The sequence below is a fragment of the Glycine max genome, chromosome 6, assembly GCF_000004515.6.
Source record: "Glycine max cultivar Williams 82 chromosome 6, Glycine_max_v4.0, whole genome shotgun sequence".
In the NCBI taxonomy this organism is placed as follows: domain Eukaryota; kingdom Viridiplantae; phylum Streptophyta; class Magnoliopsida; order Fabales; family Fabaceae; genus Glycine; species Glycine max.
Genome location: NC_038242.2, coordinates 46,016,409 through 46,036,147, shown reverse-complemented (window position 1 = coordinate 46,036,147; position 19,739 = coordinate 46,016,409). Strand labels below are relative to the sequence as shown.

At 35.1% G+C, this 19,739-nt stretch overlaps 1 protein-coding gene across 1 annotated transcript; it reads left to right on the top strand.

The window, feature by feature from the left end:
• Positions 1-10,192: 10,192 nt before the first annotated feature.
• On the top strand, positions 10,193-11,439 carry LOC100807398 (zingipain-2). Its single transcript, XM_006582201.1, has 2 exons — positions 10,193-10,619; positions 10,850-11,439. Exons 1-2 carry the CDS (start codon positions 10,193-10,195, stop codon positions 11,437-11,439), a joined length of 1,017 nt encoding a protein of 338 aa, XP_006582264.1.
• Positions 11,440-19,739: the final 8,300 nt, after the last annotated feature.

The window sequence follows — 19,739 nt, the reverse complement described above, 5'->3', positions numbered from 1 at the left end:
GTTCAACGTCGGTGTTTATCGGAGTTCAACGACGGTGCAAGGCCGTCTTTGAATGAGACGTCGTCGTAGGCCTCCGGCAAGTCTACGACGATCTCCTTCCACCGTTTTAGAAACACACGATTCCTGCGACGGGGATGACTGGAGGCCCGTAGTTGTAGGTTTGCCTTCGAAGATGTTGCCGGCATGAGGAACGACGTTGAAAGGTAAGCTTTTAAGGTCGGGTATGGCGGCACCGACGTAGCGTGTAACAACCAATGCTTGAAAGGTAAGGTCTTCTACGTCGTTGCTGCTGAAAGCAATGACGTCGAAAGGAACCTCGTTTCCGGGGAGGAACGTCGTTGAATCCATGGCCTCGACGTCGTGTCTGGGAGAGGAATGTCGTGGAATGCTGGCTACTACGCCGTTTCGCCGGGAGACCGCCGTTGACTGCATGGGAAGCTACGTTGTTGCTGGGTGTGGGAATTAGGGCTGAGCACGGGTCGATTTGGATCCAAAATAGCTCATCCGACCAAAAACGATCACATCATTCTTCGGCCCAAGTCCGACCGTTGAAGCCTTCGGTTATGTCGGGTCGGTGACATCGGGTAGAACTTCCATGAGTCATGACAGAAGCTCCTCCACTTCTTAGTAAGAAATAAAAGAGAACATAAATCTGATGCCATGAAAGAGAAATGTCGAAACAAAGAAGAAAAGGAATGATGAGAACGTACAAGGAGAGAAAAAGCCTTTGTTTGGGTTTCGAAAAGCTTTATGAATTAAAAATATTATTTGAAATTGGAAAGCTAAAAATTGCAACTTTCAATGTACTTGAGTACACCTATTCCTGTGCTATTTGCTTTTCATCGAAAGCGTAGCGTAGTCTTTTAACTTTATGAATTAATTGTTATATAATAATAAAATAATAAGCAAATGAAAAAACATGAAGATTGTTACTCATCAAAACATACGTCAGGTCAGTTCGACCCGTGCTCAGCACTAATTTCAAATTTCTAACACACCCCTATTGTGAAAAGGCACTAATTTCATATAATGAAGGAGTTTTGTATAAGCAAAAATGCATTCAATTTCTGGGCCTAAGCAATTAGATTTACTTATTTATAGAGTATGGATGGCAGATGGCTTCTTCATTGTTAGCTTTGACTAAAATTTATTGTTTCCAACTGTGTCTAAATCTTCAAGGGGTTCAAAGTATAATTCACATGCTTTTCTTTTGCTACCAATGCATATAAATGCTCTAACCACACATTTTCATTAAAACATATGAAGGGACGGTGTGGCCTATGTATTAAGGTAAATTTCATTTCTTGACATCAGCATTGTAAATTGTAAATATAATTATAACGAAAATATATTCAAAATTTTCTCCTTCTAAATTTAATCATAACAAAATTAATATTAATATTAAATTTATATTTTAGTTATAGTTTGTAGTTGTTATGTATTTTACACGTTTAATAATATTAAATTTCATTTCAAGAAAAAGTATAACACTAAAATTTTCTGCAGTAGTGCAGATCTGTCAATCTATGTTTTATAGCCTGAAATAAGCTCATATTGTGACACCCTCTACCCCTCACATATATACTAATAAGGAATAAAAAAAATTCAAATATTAATTAAAAGTATTTTTAAAACATTTTTTTAAACAAGTCTTTCAAAGGGGAAAGATGCTCACATTCACTTTCTTCTACATCATATTCAAACTTGTCCAAATAAATAATAAAGTATTCTCGACTCAAACAAAGTCGTCTAAGCTTCATACAATTAATATAGAACCTATATCCTAATGTCACATCCTATCAAAGCGTTGTGTTCCCGTGTCCTCTAGCATGAGGTTCTTCATAGTCATCCACCTATTCATCTGCTCCCCCGAACACAAGTTCAAGATCATCACAGGATCCAAACACAACAACACACAGGGAGTGAGTTATCACATTCCTAGCTAATAGAGAAACAAGACAATTAAATATACATATTATATAAATGAGATACCACTTGCTTAAACATAGCTCACGTAACTTCACCACTTCGTCATTCAAAATTCACTTTTCAATCATCAATCACATTACACAAGAATCTCACACTTCAATCACGTTACTATGGAAATGTCTTCAGAATTACACCTCCCTTGTGTTTCACCAAAGAAGATGCAGGTTAGACTCGGTCTCAATGTCTCTATTTGTTTAACACTATACATCATGCACTTGTTTCTGTTACTTAGAACTTGTTCATTATTCTGTTGGTTGCAGACTTTGTAGCAGACGCAATGGACTTGACCTTGTCTAGAATGTGAAGCTTATAGCCAAGATCCTGGCTTTAATAAAAGTTTATTATATCATAAGAGAAATTGTATTATGTCAGGTAAAATTTACATAGATGCAGACTTTTATAGCTAAACTCGAATCTACTATGATCGTGGGATATGCATGAGCCAGCAAGTCGTTACTACTCTTGCTAAACAAGATATACTTAAACTTGAAATTTTCAAAATCTAATAAAAGTTACTACTCTTGCTAAACAAGATAATCCTGTCCTAAAATGCACCCGCCATGTTACCAAATCACACAAAGTGAAAACTTCGTACTCTTTTCTTAACTGTCACTCCCCATCCTCTTTCTAAATCCCCTATTAATTGACCACTTCCTTCGTACTCTCTCCACATCCTCTAACACACACTCTTTCCCAAACCCAATTCAACAGCACCCACCACCTGCTCATATCTACTTAAACTGCATAAATTAAGCAACCACATTCATATAGATGAAAAATGCTACACATATCTTGGATGAAAAATGCATAAATTATTGAATGCTAATATACACCAATTAAGATAGATATTAGTATTCATGAAATACTGGCAAGCAAACACCATTAAAAAGAAGATTCCATAAGTAAGCATATATGGCCAATAAACAAAGCATACATTTACGTAAATGTCCTAGAATTTTTCTCAAGGTGAATATTCTGTGGAAAAAATCATATCATTGTGACACCCTCTACCCCTCACATATATATTAATAAAGGAATGAAAATTCAAATATTAATTAAAAGTATTTTTAAAACATTTTTAAATACAAGCTTTTCAAATGGGTAAAAGGCTCACATTCACTTTCTTCTACATCATATTCAAACTTGTCCAAATAAATAATAAAGTCATCTCGACTCAAAGAAAGTCATATAAGTCTCATACAATTAATATAGAACCTATATCCTAATGTCATATCCTATCAGAGCGTGGTGTTCCCGTGTCCTCTAGCATGAGGTTCTTCATAGTCATCCACCTATTCATCTGCTCCCCCGAACACAAAGTTCAAGATCATCACAGGATCCAAACACAAACAGCAAACCGAGAGTGAGTTATCACATTGCTAACTACTAGAGAGAAACAACACAACATATAGTAGCCAAATACAATTTACTTAGCATATCTCACATTATTTCATCACTTTGTCATTCATCAATCACACCTTTCAATCATCAATCATTATACACAGGAATCACACACTCCGATCAAGACATAATAACACATCAATTTAATAATAAACAATTAGCAAGCGTATGCGACAGTTATGCTAAGACTCAAGCCTATATGCAATGTGGTACCATGTCAGTGAAAAACCACCCTAGGACGCTTAGGAGTACATAGCAAGACACACCACACAATGGGTTTGTCAGGTCACTCTCACTAAGTAAGATCATAGGGAGACCAGTCAGGGTCACGATGTTTTGCGAGAATGCTCCAACCATATGGGATCAGCATAGGCTTAAAGGAGCACTCAAACCCGATGACCCCCAAGGCCTACACTCCGAAGAGTCCGTCAGGGCCTCTCCCTCCTGATTCAGGTCCAACCCCTAAAATCATTTTAGCACACAGACACTGCTAGTGAATTATACAATACCCACGACCTCACACTCGTGTCTTAAACACGTACAACATATTGCGCTACAATTTAACACTGGTTCCTAAATAGGAACCTACACTTTCTCTTTAACACTGGTTCCTAAATAGGAAACCTACACTTTCTCCTTAACACTGCGCATTTACACTTTTCTCAAGATAACACTGGTCGGGTTATTGTACAATTCATAGCTTACAACACAAGTAATTTCACATCAAGTGTTAACTACACACTTATCCACAACTAAAACTCATTCACAATTTCACATCTCATAGTGTCACAATCCACCATCACATGTTTTCACGTATCTCACAAATTAACACATGTTCAACTTTACACTTATACTCAATCTCAATAACAATATTATAATCTCAAAGCACATGTTATTCCACAATTCATCACATACTCACAATTTGAATTATCATTTCATATCCTCAATATAGCAATTTATACAAAAGACTATCACAACATGAGAACTAAAACCCCTCAAATAATATTACACACTTATATCAAAATCATAGGTCAAAATATATAAATATCAAGAGCACAATTTATCAAACAATTTTCATTAGGACATCAATATTTTATTTATAATCATAAAGGAAAATTTGTAATTTAATAAACATCTCAAAATAAAACCTCAATTTAATCCTCTAAGGATCCCTACACATGTTCTCAATAACCCCCAATTGTGAATAACTCATCCCTTACCTTTAAGCGGGCTCACGTGTCTTCAGCCAGCGATAGCAACATCTCTAGCGGTTCCCGGAAATTCTTTCAATTATTCATCCAACTGCTCCGATAGAATTCCCAAACGTCAGAGAGACGGAGAAGAGATTGAAACCTCCACTTGTACTGTCTTCATACGATTCCTTTTTCTCCCTCCACGAATATTATCTGTCAAATCCCAACGGTGGAAGCGTGCGGAATTGAATTTCGAACAACATATCCAAATTTCACAATAATCCAACGGTCAACGAAACCGGGATCGTAGTTTTATCAAGACAGCTCTGGGTTTCTGCGGGAAAGAAAAAAGCTACAATGCGAAGGGTGTTTCTCTCAGTTCAGACATGATATCGAAATTCCCAACGGTGAGAATGGTCGGAATTGTGTTGCGAACATGATACTCAAATTTCATGACGATTCAACGGTGAACGGGTTCAAGATCGTCGTTTTTCTGAGACTGGTTTGGTGGGCTGCGGGAAAAAGAAAGGATTTTGAGAGGAGAAGGGGAAAAACGAAAATGATGCCAAAAGGAGGCAGCTGACTTAACATAACTATTTATACCTAGGGTACTCAGCCTATTATTTGCTCTATATTTATTTATTTTTTACTAAAAAGCTTTTTAAATTTATTTACGAAAAGTTGGGATGTTACAATCATCATTAACCTCAATCTAGTATTGAAACTCCTCCGCATACCAACATGCAATATTCTCAACTAAAACTGCATCAGAGACATGATAAGGCACCCACCTTGTTCCCAATGACAGGAGAATTGTCAGCAAACCATGTATCCTGCCTCTCAGATTGGTAGTGAGCAAAACATGAATTTATGAACAATCCATTTTGAGGTGATCTTGAAAAGCCTTTAATAGCATTCAGCATTTGATTCCTAAATCCTGCATTAGATACAGGGAAATGACTTGTTACAGTAATTTACTGAAGACATATTTGTACTTCTTGTGCTCCTATAGACTTGATAATTCTTGAAATCACCACATTTTCTTTTGCTTTATAATTCTTGAATTAGCAAGTTAAAATATTTGTTTGATTGCTCAAATATTGGAACACATTAGTAGTAGTATATATAGTAATACAGCATGAGGCATCAAGGCAGAGGCAACAAATTATATCATTTGTGATTTGTTTAACTATTTTTTTTATTTTTTATTTTTATTATTTTTACCTAATCTAATATATTATTATACTAATATTTTTTTAAAAAAATATATATAACAATTTAATATGTTAAAAAAAATTTAATCTACCTTTCATTTATTAAAAGATATATTTAGAAAATATTTATCTAAATTTTTATTGGATTATTGTTGGGATGTTACATGAAGCAGGGTGTTTTATATAGTGTGTGGTATATTTTTTTGTGTGTTTTATTATAACAATAATGAGAATTGGACTAAATGGTTTGGACTTGGTATGTAGTTTTTGTATTGAATACCTTCTGTTTGTTTGAATTTTGGGTTAAAATTATATTTTTTTATAGGGACAATTTGTTTTTATATACATTAAGAAATAAAAAAATCTGGTGGATGCAGTTACCCCCACACTAGATAAGGTGCATATGCTAGTGGGCTCAGGTGTGACACAAGTAGTCTAGACTATATCATTATCCATCTGTATTACTATTGGTCCCTATCATAATTATTCTAAGTTCCTACAAAAACTTTAAAATTCTTGGAAAAAAATCATTTTACCCATGTGTTCAAACACTCCATCCTTCCTCCTTCCTCCCTTCCTCTTACCTGAGTCCTTCTCCTCACCTCTTGTTAAATATGCAATGGAAATGCGATTCTGTTATGATCTTTGTTAAGATACACAATTGAATCCCATTTACATTTTATATTTTGGAAACAAAATATAAATACTCAATGGAACACATGATTTCATTTTATACCTTTTTTTATAAAAAAAAGCACACAAGGGAATCATAGTTTTCGCACTCCCTATTATGCAACAGAAACGTAATTTCATAGTGTATTTCAAGGATAGATAATTTTGAAACCACTTGGTTACCCTGTTTACAGAACACAAATTGATAGTCACATGTGTCAATAGAGAGAATATGTTCAATCTTTCCTTGGGACACATGCATAATTTATGGAATAAGCATATCTTAGTTATACATATAAGATTCATTATAAGGGAGTTGATGGGACTAGTAACACAACCATAGCAGCTTCCTGAGTGGCTCAAATTAAGCGGTATGAGAAAGTTCCTTCCAATAGTGAGGAGGCACTCCAGAAAGCTGTGGCTAAGCAACCTGTGTCAGTTTCCATTGATGCAAATAATGGACATTTCATGTTTTATGCGGGTGGGATTTACACAGGTGAATGTGGAACTGACCTAGACCATGGTGTTACTGCAATTGGTTATGGCACAACTAATGAAATTGACTATGGGATAGTGAAGAATTCATGGGGCACAGGTTGGGGTGAGAAAGGATACATAAGGATGCAGCGAGGTATAACTGCTAAGCAATGCAAGCATGGTTTGTGCAGAATTGCCTTGGATTCATCTTATCCAATGACTTAAATAGTTCAATTATGCAAATTGTGTTTCATGTTTGCTCTATAGTTTGAAAGTTTGTTAAATTGTTATCACTCCTCACACAATAACAATATCCACCTAACACTCTCCACTCTATTTTTTATTTATTTATTTATTATTTTACTTATCCTCTAATCACTTTATCAATCAATTCAATCCTATTAATAATTTTTTTTGTGTTATCTTCTCTTATCTTTTATAAGTGTTTATATTTATAGATAAAAATATTTGCAATGCAGTGTGATTCAATTTTGGTGATTGAACGTATTGATAAATATATTACTAGTTGGTATCGTCATTCCAACTTTTATTATCAGAATAAAGAAATGAAAATATTTAATAAATAATATAAGTATTATATATTATTATATGTAACTAATAAACATTATAATACAAATAAATTAAGTAATTGCGATTTGATTTGATTTCATAAATACTGACTGTGAATTGTACCGAACTGCTCAGTTGAACAGCACATGATACATCGTCTTCAACGATTGATAATGAAAGACATTAAGTTAGTATCAACAAGATTTAGCATAATTGATAGATAGTTGAATTCTTAATAATATTGTTAAGGGTTTAATTTTTGACCATATATACCTCCGTCCCTAAAATTATAAGACTTTTTTACGTAATTCACAACCTTCAAGAAAGTTAGTCAATTTAGTTAGTAACATTAAATTCTTTATAGATTTATAATATTTTTTTAAAATTACCCTTCAAATTCTTTATACCAATTCTTTATAGATTTATAATATTATTGTATGATAGTCTATTTTTTTCTATCCTTACAAGAGAGAGAGAGAGAGAGAGAGAGAATTCATTTAATACATAAAGCATTTAGTATAAAATAATCAAGGGTCTTTTAGACAAAAAAAAATTAACATAAAAGACAACTTCAAAAGAGTCTTACAAAAAGAAAACAAGTCTTATATTTAGGGACAAAATTAGTATATGAAGAATACTTTATTGGAAGACTCAAAGCTCACTTCAATTATCTCTACATTTGAAAAGAAATTAGTCTCGGACTATGGTTGGAGAAGGGAGATATCCTCAGCTCACACCAAAAAAGAAATTAAGTTAGAATATTATGTCAAATTTGGGAAGCTTAAGTATGAAATTGGTCATTATAAGTTTATCCTTTTTTATTTTTTGTCTTTGCATAATTTTTATTTTTCAAGTCTTAGTTCCTTTAAGTTTATGTTTTTTTATTTGTAGTCTCTATCAAGAGTCATAGTTACAAAATTTGTTAACAATGACATCATTGTGCACCATGTGAGCAAAAAATGTCATCATCAATGCCCTATCATAAAAAGAAGCCATTCTATCAATGCAACGTCAACAGTAATAGTAGTGTCACGCTTATAGTGATATTATAGGGACTAAAAATAAAAAAAAAATTATAAGGACTAAAATAAGTAACTTGTGGAAACTAAAAGTGGAAAAAAAAACTTACAAAGATCAAAATTAAAAAAAAAAAAGAACTCACACAACTGAAAAATGGAGTAAAAGAAAAAAAAAGAAAAGTGACATATTTATAGACAAAAATAAATATTTAAGCCTTAAATATCATGTATGATTTAATATAAAAGGAATATAAAATAAAAAATGAATTAATTAAAAGATTTATTTATGACAAAATTTATAATTGATTGAAAATATAACGATATTAGACCAGGTTGGGACAACCTAAAGAATAACCTAGAACTTGTCCTCAAAATTCATTTGATATATTTTCTTACACCTAAACCCATAAAAAACCCTTGAATTGAACACCTTGATCAGTGAACTGACATCTTATAATTACATTAAAGAGATATAGAAAAGTGACTTACCTTACATTTTGCACACGTCTTAAAAGCAATAATTCAACTAACAATAAATAAAAACAATTAACTCATTTTAAATGTATTTTTAGTTATTAGGATTAATCTCATGTAAACTCTATTAAATAGAGAATGAGATGCTTCTAAGTTTTAGTATTTAACAAAAAAAGTTGAAAAAAGTGTTTTAAGAAATATAGTGTTGCTTAGTTTTATTTTTTTATTTTAAAAAGTTTTAGGATTATCCTTATAAATTATTATTTCTAACACCAAACAAGTTGTTTATCTAAGTAAATTTGATCTGAAATCTTTTAAGCAAGATAACGGGTTTAAATTTTCTTGATAAAAAAATATACTTGAAAGAAAAGATCCTAATAACATAACATTGATGACAACTGTGTTTTTTCAAAATATATTTGGTATTATAAATGATAGAATGACATTAATAATGATTATAATCGACATGAAGATGCAACGATAAAGTATCTGGTATACTTAGCACTAACATTTCCCTCGTACATGTAATCCAAATGTGAGACTCTTTAATATTATGAAGGACAAAAGTAGACTCAAAATACAACACATTACTAATAGTCTAATGATACAATATGTGGCATCTAATTGAATTAGCAAGCTAAAATATTTGTTTGATTGTTCAAATATTGCAACACATTAATTAGTAGTAGTATAATAGAAGACAGATAGTATAATAGTACAGGATGAGGCATCAAGGCAGAGGCAACGACACCTCTCTCTCAGATAAATACTTATACTAAATTAAGTGCCAAATTTTATAATATCAGCTAGCTGTGCATCTTTTCTTCTTCTTTTGTTTTGTTTCTCTTTTCTTATTATCAATTAAGTCTTCTAAAAATTAGTCAAATGTCAATATTTAACCTTCAAATAAATATATTTGGAACAAAATTCCCACGCTTGGTTAGCCCCTCTTTTGATTTCTAAGACAGAAGCAAGAGATATATATATTCTACACAGCAAACTTACATAGTTGGGGTCGTCCGATAGAAAACAAAACTTCATTCTGATTCTGGTTAAAAAAATTCTCACTCCTATATATACCATTCGAAACATTGCATTCAGAGCACACCAATTACCTAATTTCCAAACACAAAACTCAATATACAAACTATTAATCAAGATTGATACATTGTTGAGAAAAGACATGGGTTCCATGGGCAAAAAGCAGCACATTTTAGCTCTTGTGCTCCTTCTCTCAATCTGCACTTCCCAAGTAATGTCCCGCAACCTCCATGAGGCATCCATGTCCGAAAGACATGAGCAGTGGATGAAGAAATATGGGAAGGTATATAAGGATGCTGCAGAGAAGCAAAAACGTTTACTGATATTCAAGGATAATGTTGAATTCATTGAATCCTTCAATGCTGCCGGGAACAAACCTTACAAGCTTAGCATCAATCACCTAGCTGACCAAACCAATGAGGAATTTGTGGCTTCCCATAATGGATACAAATACAAGGGATCACATTCACAAACACCATTCAAGTATGGAAACGTTACTGATATTCCTACTGCAGTGGATTGGAGGCAAAATGGAGCTGTTACTGCAGTCAAGGACCAAGGCCAATGTGGTAATCAAGTAACAGAGAACTTTTATTTATTTTTTTATCAGTAGGAATCAAAGACAGGTACCAGGGAGTTTACAATAACTCACGTACCTTGCTCAATCATCTGAGCTAGACCACCTGGATTAACACAAAGAAAATGAACCATAAATTAAAGTGATACTATTTTCTTTTGTATATATCATTGTCATGATGGCATTAATTAATATTGGTTAATTTGTAAATGAATTAAACAGGTAGCTGCTGGGCATTTTCAACAGTTGCTGCAACAGAAGGTATCTACCAGATAAGTACAGGTATGCTAATGTCCCTTTCAGAGCAAGAGTTAGTGGATTGCGACAGCGTGGATCATGGTTGTGATGGAGGTCTCATGGAAGATGGGTTTGAATTCATTATTAAAAATGGTGGAATCAGCAGTGAGGCAAACTACCCTTACACAGCAGTTGATGGAACTTGTGATGCAAGCAAAGAGGCTTCTCCAGCAGCTCAAATAAAGGGCTATGAAACAGTACCTGCTAACAGTGAGGAGGCACTGCAGCAAGCAGTTGCAAACCAACCAGTGTCGGTTTCCATTGATGCTGGAGGATCTGGTTTCCAATTCTACTCAAGTGGGGTTTTCACAGGACAATGTGGGACTCAGCTAGACCATGGTGTTACTGTTGTTGGTTATGGTACCACTGATGATGGTACTCATGAGTATTGGATAGTGAAGAACTCATGGGGCACACAATGGGGTGAAGAAGGATACATAAGAATGCAACGAGGCATAGATGCCCAAGAAGGCCTTTGTGGCATTGCCATGGATGCCTCGTACCCAACTGCTTAGAAATTAAGCCTTCTAACGATAATTTGTGTTTCAAATTTACTTTATTTTGCATTCTCATCGGTGCATGTAATATTTTCGATTTTTCAAACACTAATTTACTTGATATATTATTACATCTACGCATGATCTGAGCTTTGCCTTGGTGTCTCTTTTCCTTCAATTTTATCTTTATGCTTGTACAAGCAGTACTTACTGCCTTTGTAGACATATCTAGAGGGTTTGTCTAATCGATCTCAAGTAGAAAATGAGATTAAACGTCATTTTAAATGATCAATAGAATGTTGACAATAACCAATTACAAGTTATGTTATTAGTAGAAATTATTAAACCTCTGCTACATACCCTGAACCTATAAGTGGAATCACTTTCCAACCAAATACTATTCCACTTATGTCGTCTAGCTATATCAATGGCTTTTACTACTGCCATCAGTTCAGCAGTGAAGGTGAAAAGACTCCAATTGTTGGTTATGGTAATACTGATGATGGTACTCATGAGTATTGAATAGTGAATGTAACATCTCATTTTTCGTAAATAAATTAAAAAGATTTTTTTAGTAGAAAAAATAGACTTTCAGAAAATTGTGATAGTTTATAATTTAAAAAAAAAGTAGAAATAAGTGTATTAAAATAATGATTTAAAGGAAAAAGAAAAATGAAAGATATTTGATTTGTTCATTTGATAGGAAATAAAATCAAGTTATTTTTTATAAAATAATAAAAATAAATAAATAGAGTAATTTCTATGCTTTCTCTTTTTTTCAATTTCGTTTTCAGACTAACGATAACTTCTATAAAATAATATGGTTTTCAGACTGATGATAACTTTTATATCTTCTCTTTCTCTTAATTTCGTTTTCTCTTTTTTTTTTCTCCCAAAACCTTCTCTTTTTTCCACATACACTCAAACTTGTCTCGGTAAAATGACAATCTCAAATTCATTCATCATTGGATCTTCGTGAAATTTGAGCATCAGGTTCAGAACTCATTTCCGAACACTATCACCGTTGTGAATTAAGAAAAAATGTCTGAGCTGAGATAAAATCCCTTTGCATCTTAGCTTTTTCTTTTCCCGCAAAAACCCAAAATTATCTCAGTAAAACTAAGATTCCAGACTAGTTAACAGTTGGATTATTGTGAAATTTTTATATGTGGTTCGAGATTCATTTCCACACACCTTCACTGTTGAGATTTGCAAACTAACTTTTGTGGAGAGAGAAATGCTCATCGCACGTAGACAGTGGAATGAAGGCTTCAATTTCTTATCCTTTTCTTTAACATTTGGAAATCCTATCAAAGGAAAAGCTTGAGGAATCACAGGAAATTGCTAGAGATGCCGCTATCATTGTCAGAATACACACGTGAGCCCGCTTAGAGGTAAGGGATAAGTTTATCGCAATTGAGATTAAAATGAACATGTGTAGGGATCCTTAGAGGATTAAATTTGGGTTTATTTTGGGATGTTTATTGAATTATAATTTTTTCCTTTATGATTTTAAATACAATATTGATGTCCTGATGCGAATTGGTTAATAAAATTGAGTGTTATTGGTGTTTTCATTTTTTTATACCTATGATTTGGATTAATTGATTTTTATATAATTGTGTGAAATTATTTGAGGGACTATACTCCCCATATTGTGACAAACCTTTTGTATAAATTGTTATATTGAGATTATGAAATGGTGATTCAAATTGTGAGTATGTGATAAATTGAACCTGTGATGAATGACGAAATACATGTGTATTGAGATGTGTGTATTGAGTTGTGAGTTATGAACTGTGCAATCACACAATTGTAAGATCCTTTAAGAGCGAAGGGTTTTTGTGCGACAAGTATTGTGATGGGATCCACTGTGCGGACCCAACGAGTTTAATCACAAGCGCGATGAGATAAAATTATTTTGAAAATAATTAAAGAGTCGTGTGTATTGTATAGTTCATAGGTAAGGTGTATATGATTCATGAGGTGTGATATAACATGTTAAATTGGGATTATACCATTGTGATTGAGACCGAGTGTATGTGATAAATTGAGTATGTATTGACTTGTAATATATATGTCCATTGAGATGTTGTGTGCATTGAGACGTTGTGTGCATTGAGTTATGAGCTATGAATTGTGCAATCACACAACTATAAGACCCTTTAAGGACAATGAGTTAATAATAAGACCCTTTAAGGGCGACGAGTTAATGCGCGACGCGTATTGTGATGAGAACCAATGTAGGGACCCGACAAGCTTAATCACAAGCGCGATGAGATAAAACTATTTTGAGAACAATTGAGGAGTCGTGTGTTTTGTACAGTTCATAGATAGAGTTTGTGTGATAAAATGTTTTCTAGGTTGGACCTGAATCAAGAGGGAGATGTAGAAGCAAATGCCTTTGGTGTTTTGATGATGATCATGATGATTTGCTGCAAATGAAGCAAATGGGATTTTCAAGTTTAAATTCAAGACAAAGATTCAAGAATACAAGCCACAACATCAAGATGATCACTAGTATTTTAGGAAGGGAATTCCTAATTGATATAGCAAAAGGTTTGGCCAAGTAATTTAAGTTAAAAAGTGTTTTTCAAGAGATTTACTCTCTGGTAATCGATTACCAGAGGATGTAATCGATTACCAGTGGCCAAAAATGCTTTACAACAGCTACTAAATATTTGAATTCAAATTTTAGACTGTGTAATCGATTACACAATATTGGTAATCGATTACTAGCAGTTAATGAACGTTTTAATTCAAATTTTAGACTGTGTAATCGATTACACAATATTGGTAATCGATTACTAGCAGTTATTGAACGTTTTAATTCAAATTTTGAAAGCTGTAATCGATTACACAAATCCTGTAATCGATTACCAGACAAGATTTTCAAAAAAATATTTCTAAGAGTCACAACTTCTCAAAAGGCTTTTACATGAGCACCAATGGTCTATATATATATGACTTAGAACACGAATTTGTTAAGAGTTTTCAGAACAACAAGTGTTTATTCTCTCAAAAAGCAAAATCATTTTATCCTCTTAAGAATTCATTGGCCAATTCAATTGCAATTCATTAAGGAATCATTTGAGTGCTCAGATTGTAAAATCTATCTCTTTCAAGAGAGATTCATTCTTCTTCTCTTTCTAATTCTCTAAGGGATTAAGAGACCGAGGGTCTCTTGTTGTAAAAGAATTCTAAACACAAAGGAAGGATTGTCCTTGTGTGTTTAGAACTTGTAAAAGGATTTTACAAGATAGTGGAACTCTCAAGCGGGTTGCTTGGGGACTGGACGTAGGCACAAGGGTGTGGTCGAACCAGTATAAATCTGAGTTTGCACTTTCTCTTCCCTTAAACTCCTTTATTTATTATTGTTTTATATTTATATTCAAATTGTTCTATTTGAATCAATATTTAAGAAGTTCATTATTAAGGGAATTTGTAACTTGAATAGAAAGTGAAATAGAATTTTAATTGGGGAAATAGTTTGTAATATCTTAATTCAACCCCCCCTTCTTAAGATATATGAGGCCACTTGTCTAACAGGAGAGGCCCTGACGGACTCTTCGAAGTATAGGCCTTGAGGGTAAATACACCTGGTTTGAATGCTCCTTTAAGCCTGTGCCGATCTCACATGGTTAGAGCATTCTCGCAAAACAACGTGACTCTGATTAGTCTCCCTATGATTTTACCTAGTGAGAGTGACCTGACTTACTAGTGTGTGGTTTGTCTTGTCATGTACTCTTAGGCGTCCAATGAGGTTTTTCACTGACATGGTACCACATTGCAAATATGATTGAGTCTTAGTGTATATGTTGCATAACGCTTGTGTATTGATTGATTTAGTGATATTGTGTTTTGATCATTGAGTAATCCTGCCTAGGGTAGCTTTGCTATTCTTAGCCGGTCCCAAGCCCGGATAAAAGGAGAGGGTTGTGTTAGGCTTTCGACAGCCAACGTTAAACTTTGTCGAATCTCTATGACATGGATCAATTACGTAATAATGTGAATGCTAGGTCGTTGCCCGGAAGCAACGCGCTGTATGGCTCGAGTACAGTGTCAAAAGAGCAAGGGCCGCTGCATCGCCGCCCGGATGTAGTGAAAAGTAAGCAAGGGTTCCCACATTTTCGTGAACGGGTGTGGGTAAAGAAGCTAGTTCATGACAGGAGGATTCACTTTGGTACATGGAATATAGGCACACTTACTGGAAAATCTATGGAAATAGTGGATGTTATAGTGAGGAGGAAGATCAATTTTATGTACCTACAAGAAACTAAGTGGACAGGTGAAAAAGCGAAAGAATTAGACAGCTCGGGATTTAAGCTGTGGTATACGGGAAAAATCAGATCAAGAAATGGGGTAGGGATTATTGTGGACAAGGAGTGGAAGAAGGATGTCGTGGATGTAAGAAGAGTAGGAGATCGTATCATAGTCTTAAAATTGGTAGTGGGACAGGACACCTTTAATGTTATTAGTGGGTACGCACCTCAGGTTGGGTTAGCAGAACACTTTAAGGTAAAATTTTGGGAGGATCTAGAAGGGGTACTTCAGGATATACCCCAAGGAGAGAAAGTTTTCCTAGGAGGGATCTCAATGGACATGTAGGTAGCGTGGCTAGAGGTTTTGAGGGGGTGCATGGGGGTTTTGGCCTAGGGGAGATGAATGGGGAGGGTAAATCCATCTTGGAGTTTTCGGAGGCTTTGGATCTTTCTATAGCCAATACATGGTTTAAGAAAAGAGAGGAACATCTTATCACTTACAAAAGTGGAGGGACATGTTCTCAGATAGATTTCTTCCTTATCAGGAAGTCTGATAGGAAGTATTGCTTGAACTGTAAAGTTATCCCGGGAGAGAGCTTGACTACCCAACATAGAGTTTTGGTTATGGATGTAAGAATTAGAGATAGGGCAAAGAGAAGAAGTCCTCTGGTAGCACCAAGGATCAAATGGTGGCACTTGAAGGGTGAGAAACAAGGAATCTTCCAACAAAAGATATGGGAGGGTTGGTGTGGACAATCACAAGGAAGTGCAAATGATATGTGGAACAAGATGTCCCAAGAGATTATTAAAGTGGCTAAAGAGACGTTGGGTGAATCTAGATGTTTTGGACCTAGGGGTAAAGAATCGTGGTGGTGGAATGAAAATGTTCAGAGCAAAGTTAGAGTAAAAAAGGAGTGTTTCAAGGAGTGGTCTAGGTGTAGAAATTCTGAAACTTGGGATAAGTATAAGATAGCTAGAAATGAAACCAAAAAGGCGGTGAGTGAGGCAAGAGCCCAAGCTTTTGACGGACTATACCAAGCTCTAGGAACCAGGGACGGAGAAAGATCTATATATAGGCTTGCTAAGGGTAGAGAGAGGAAGACTAGAGATTTGGATCAAGTAAAGTGTGTTAAGGATGAAGAAGGCAAAGTCTTAGTGCATGAAAAAGATATCAAGGAAAGGTGGAAGGCGTATTTCCACAACTTATTTAATGATGGATATGGATATGACTCTAGCAGTCTAGACACAAGAGAAGAGGACCGGAACTATAAGTACTATCGTCGGATTCAGAAACAGGAAGTAAAGGAAGCGTTGAAAAGAATGAGTAATGGTAAGGCGGTGGGGCCAGACAACATACCTATTGAAGTGTGGAAAACTCTTGGAGATAGAGGTCTTGAGTGGCTCACCGAACTCTTTAACGAAATTATGAGGTCAAAACGCATGCCGGAGGAATGGAGGAGAAGCACGTTAGTGACAATCTATAAGAACAAGGGGGATATACAAAATTGTGCAAATTATAGGGGAATCAAGCTCATGAGTCATACCATGAAATTATGGGAAAGAGTGATCGAACGGAGATTAAGAAAGGAGACTCAAGTTACTGAGAATCAATTTGGTTTCATGCCGGGAAGGTCGACCATGGAAGCGATTTATTTATTACGGCGGGTGATGGAGCAATATCGTATGGCCCAACAAGACTTGCACTTGATTTTTATTGACTTGGAGAAAGCGTATGATAGAGTGCCTAGAGAGATTTTGTGGAAAGCTCTAGAGAAGAAAGGGGTTAGGGTTGCATATATTCGAGCTATCCAAGATATGTATGATAGGGTATCGACTAGTGTTAGGACACAGGATGGAGAGTCAGACGATTTTCCCATCACAATTGGTTTACATCAAGGGTCAACCCTTAGCCCCTACCTTTTTACCTTAATTCTGGATGTCCTCACGGAACAAATCCAAGAGATAGCGCCGAGATGCATGCTTTTTGCAGATGACATAGTCCTCCTTGGAGAGTCGAGGGAGGAGTTGAATGAGAGGTTGGAAACTTGGAGACGAGCTCTAGAAACACATGGCTTTCGCCTAAGCAGAAGCAAATCGGAGTATATGGAATGTAAGTTCAACAAAAGAAGGAAGGTTTCTAACTCAGAGGTGAAAATAGGAGACCATATTATCCCTCAAGTCACACGGTTTAAATATCTTGGGTCTGTAATACAGGATGACGGGGAAATTGAAGGGGATGTGAATCATCGCATTCAAGCAGGATGGATGAAATGGAGAAAAGCATCGGGGGTGTTATGTGATGCAAAGGTACCGATCAAGCTAAAGGGAAAGTTTTATCGGACTGCGGTAAGACCGGTGATTTTGTACGGAACAGAATGTTGGGCGGTCAAGAGCCAACATGAGAATAAAGTAGGTGTAGCGGAGATGAGGATGTTGCGGTGGATGTGTGGTAAGACTCGACAGGATAAAATTAGAAACGAAGCTATTAGAGAGAGGGTTGGAGTAGCGCCTATTGTAGAGAAGATGGTGGAAAATAGACTTAGGTGGTTTGGGCATGTAGAGAGAAGACCGGTAGACTCTGTAGTGAGGAAAGTAGACCAGATGGAGAGAAGACAAACAATTCGAGGCAGAGGAAGACTCAAAAAGACTATAAGAGAGGTTATCAAAAAGGATCTCGAAATTAATGGTTTGGATAGAAGTATGGTACTTGATAGAACATTATGGCGGAAGTTGATCCATGTAGCCGACCCCACCTAGTGGGATAAGGCGTTGTTGTTGTTGTTGTTGTTGTTGTGTTTTGATCATTGAGTACGTGAATGTTGTGGAAACGAATGAGACGTGTGGTGTTGTGATATGATGTGTGACAAATTGGTGAAATAACGTGAGCTATGCTTAAGTAAGTTGTATTTTGTTTATATGATATTTATACCTACATGTTGTCTTGTTTCTCTCTATTAGTTAGGAATGTGATAACTCACTCCCCGTGTGCTATTTGTGTTTGGATCCTCTGATGATCTCGAATTTTGTATTCGTGGGAGCAGATGATTAGGTGGATGACTACAAAGAACCTCATGCTAGAGGACACGATAACACAATACTCTGATAGGATGTAACATTAGGGTATAGGTTGCTATATTAATTGCATGAAGTCTTGGGTGACCTTGTTTTGAGCCGAGATAATTTATTATTTATTTGAAATTTTTTTATTAAGATGTTAGAAAAGTGAATGTGAGCCTTTTACCCTTTTTAAAGGCTTGTATTTAAATGTGTTTTGAAAACTTTTAATTAATTCTGATTTTTTATTATGTGAGGGATAGAGGGGGTCACAGTTTCAAGGGACACACAATGGGGTGAAAATGGATACATAAGAATGGAAGGAGGCATAAATGCCCAAGAAGGCCTATGGGGCATTGCCATGGATGCCTGGTACGCAACTTCTAGATTAAAATCCTGTACTATATGTGATATTGTTTAGCATTTCCTTAGTTTTCCAATTGTTGATGCATGCAAATTTAAATATTCAATCTCTAATTATGTTTCACAAATGTGCTTCCATGCAAGAAAAAGTTTTACACGATTGATGTTTTGTTGTCAATTAATCAGTGTATGGAGTTACTTTTATATGGCTTAAAACTGCTACAAAATGATAATTTGAATATATGTGATCAGAGACCTAATTAAAAAAAAAAGTTTAAAAACCTACGGAGTAATTTAAACTAATATTTTTGCTAGTCAAATTTATATTTGTATAATTTGTTCTTACTACCTTGTTCACATACTATTTTAATATTCAAGGTTAAGAGTTTTATGACTTTTATCCAACAAGGCAGGTGATAGAGGGTTATTGTTATGATCCATTTTCCACCATAACAAGCATTGCTGCATTGGATATATTGGTTGAGTGCGCCTCTTTGGATTAACTCTTCAATTTTGTCATTTCGAGTCCAGCATTCCTCTGTGATGTGACCATAATTATGATGCTACAGTCATTGTTTTGTCTGTGATCTGCCCAACCGGCGGTCTGGATGGAGGTGGTGATGACAACAACTCAACATT

Excerpts from the sequence above, each read along its gene's own strand:
- LOC100807398 (XM_006582201.1), top strand. The coding sequence starts at position 10,193 with ATGGGTTCCATGGGCAAAAAGCAGCACATTTTAGCTCTTGTGCTCCTT. Across the intron at positions 10,620-10,849 it reads CAAGGACCAAGGCCAATGTG|GTAGCTGCTGGGCATTTTCA; the intron begins GTAATCAAGTAA and ends TGAATTAAACAG.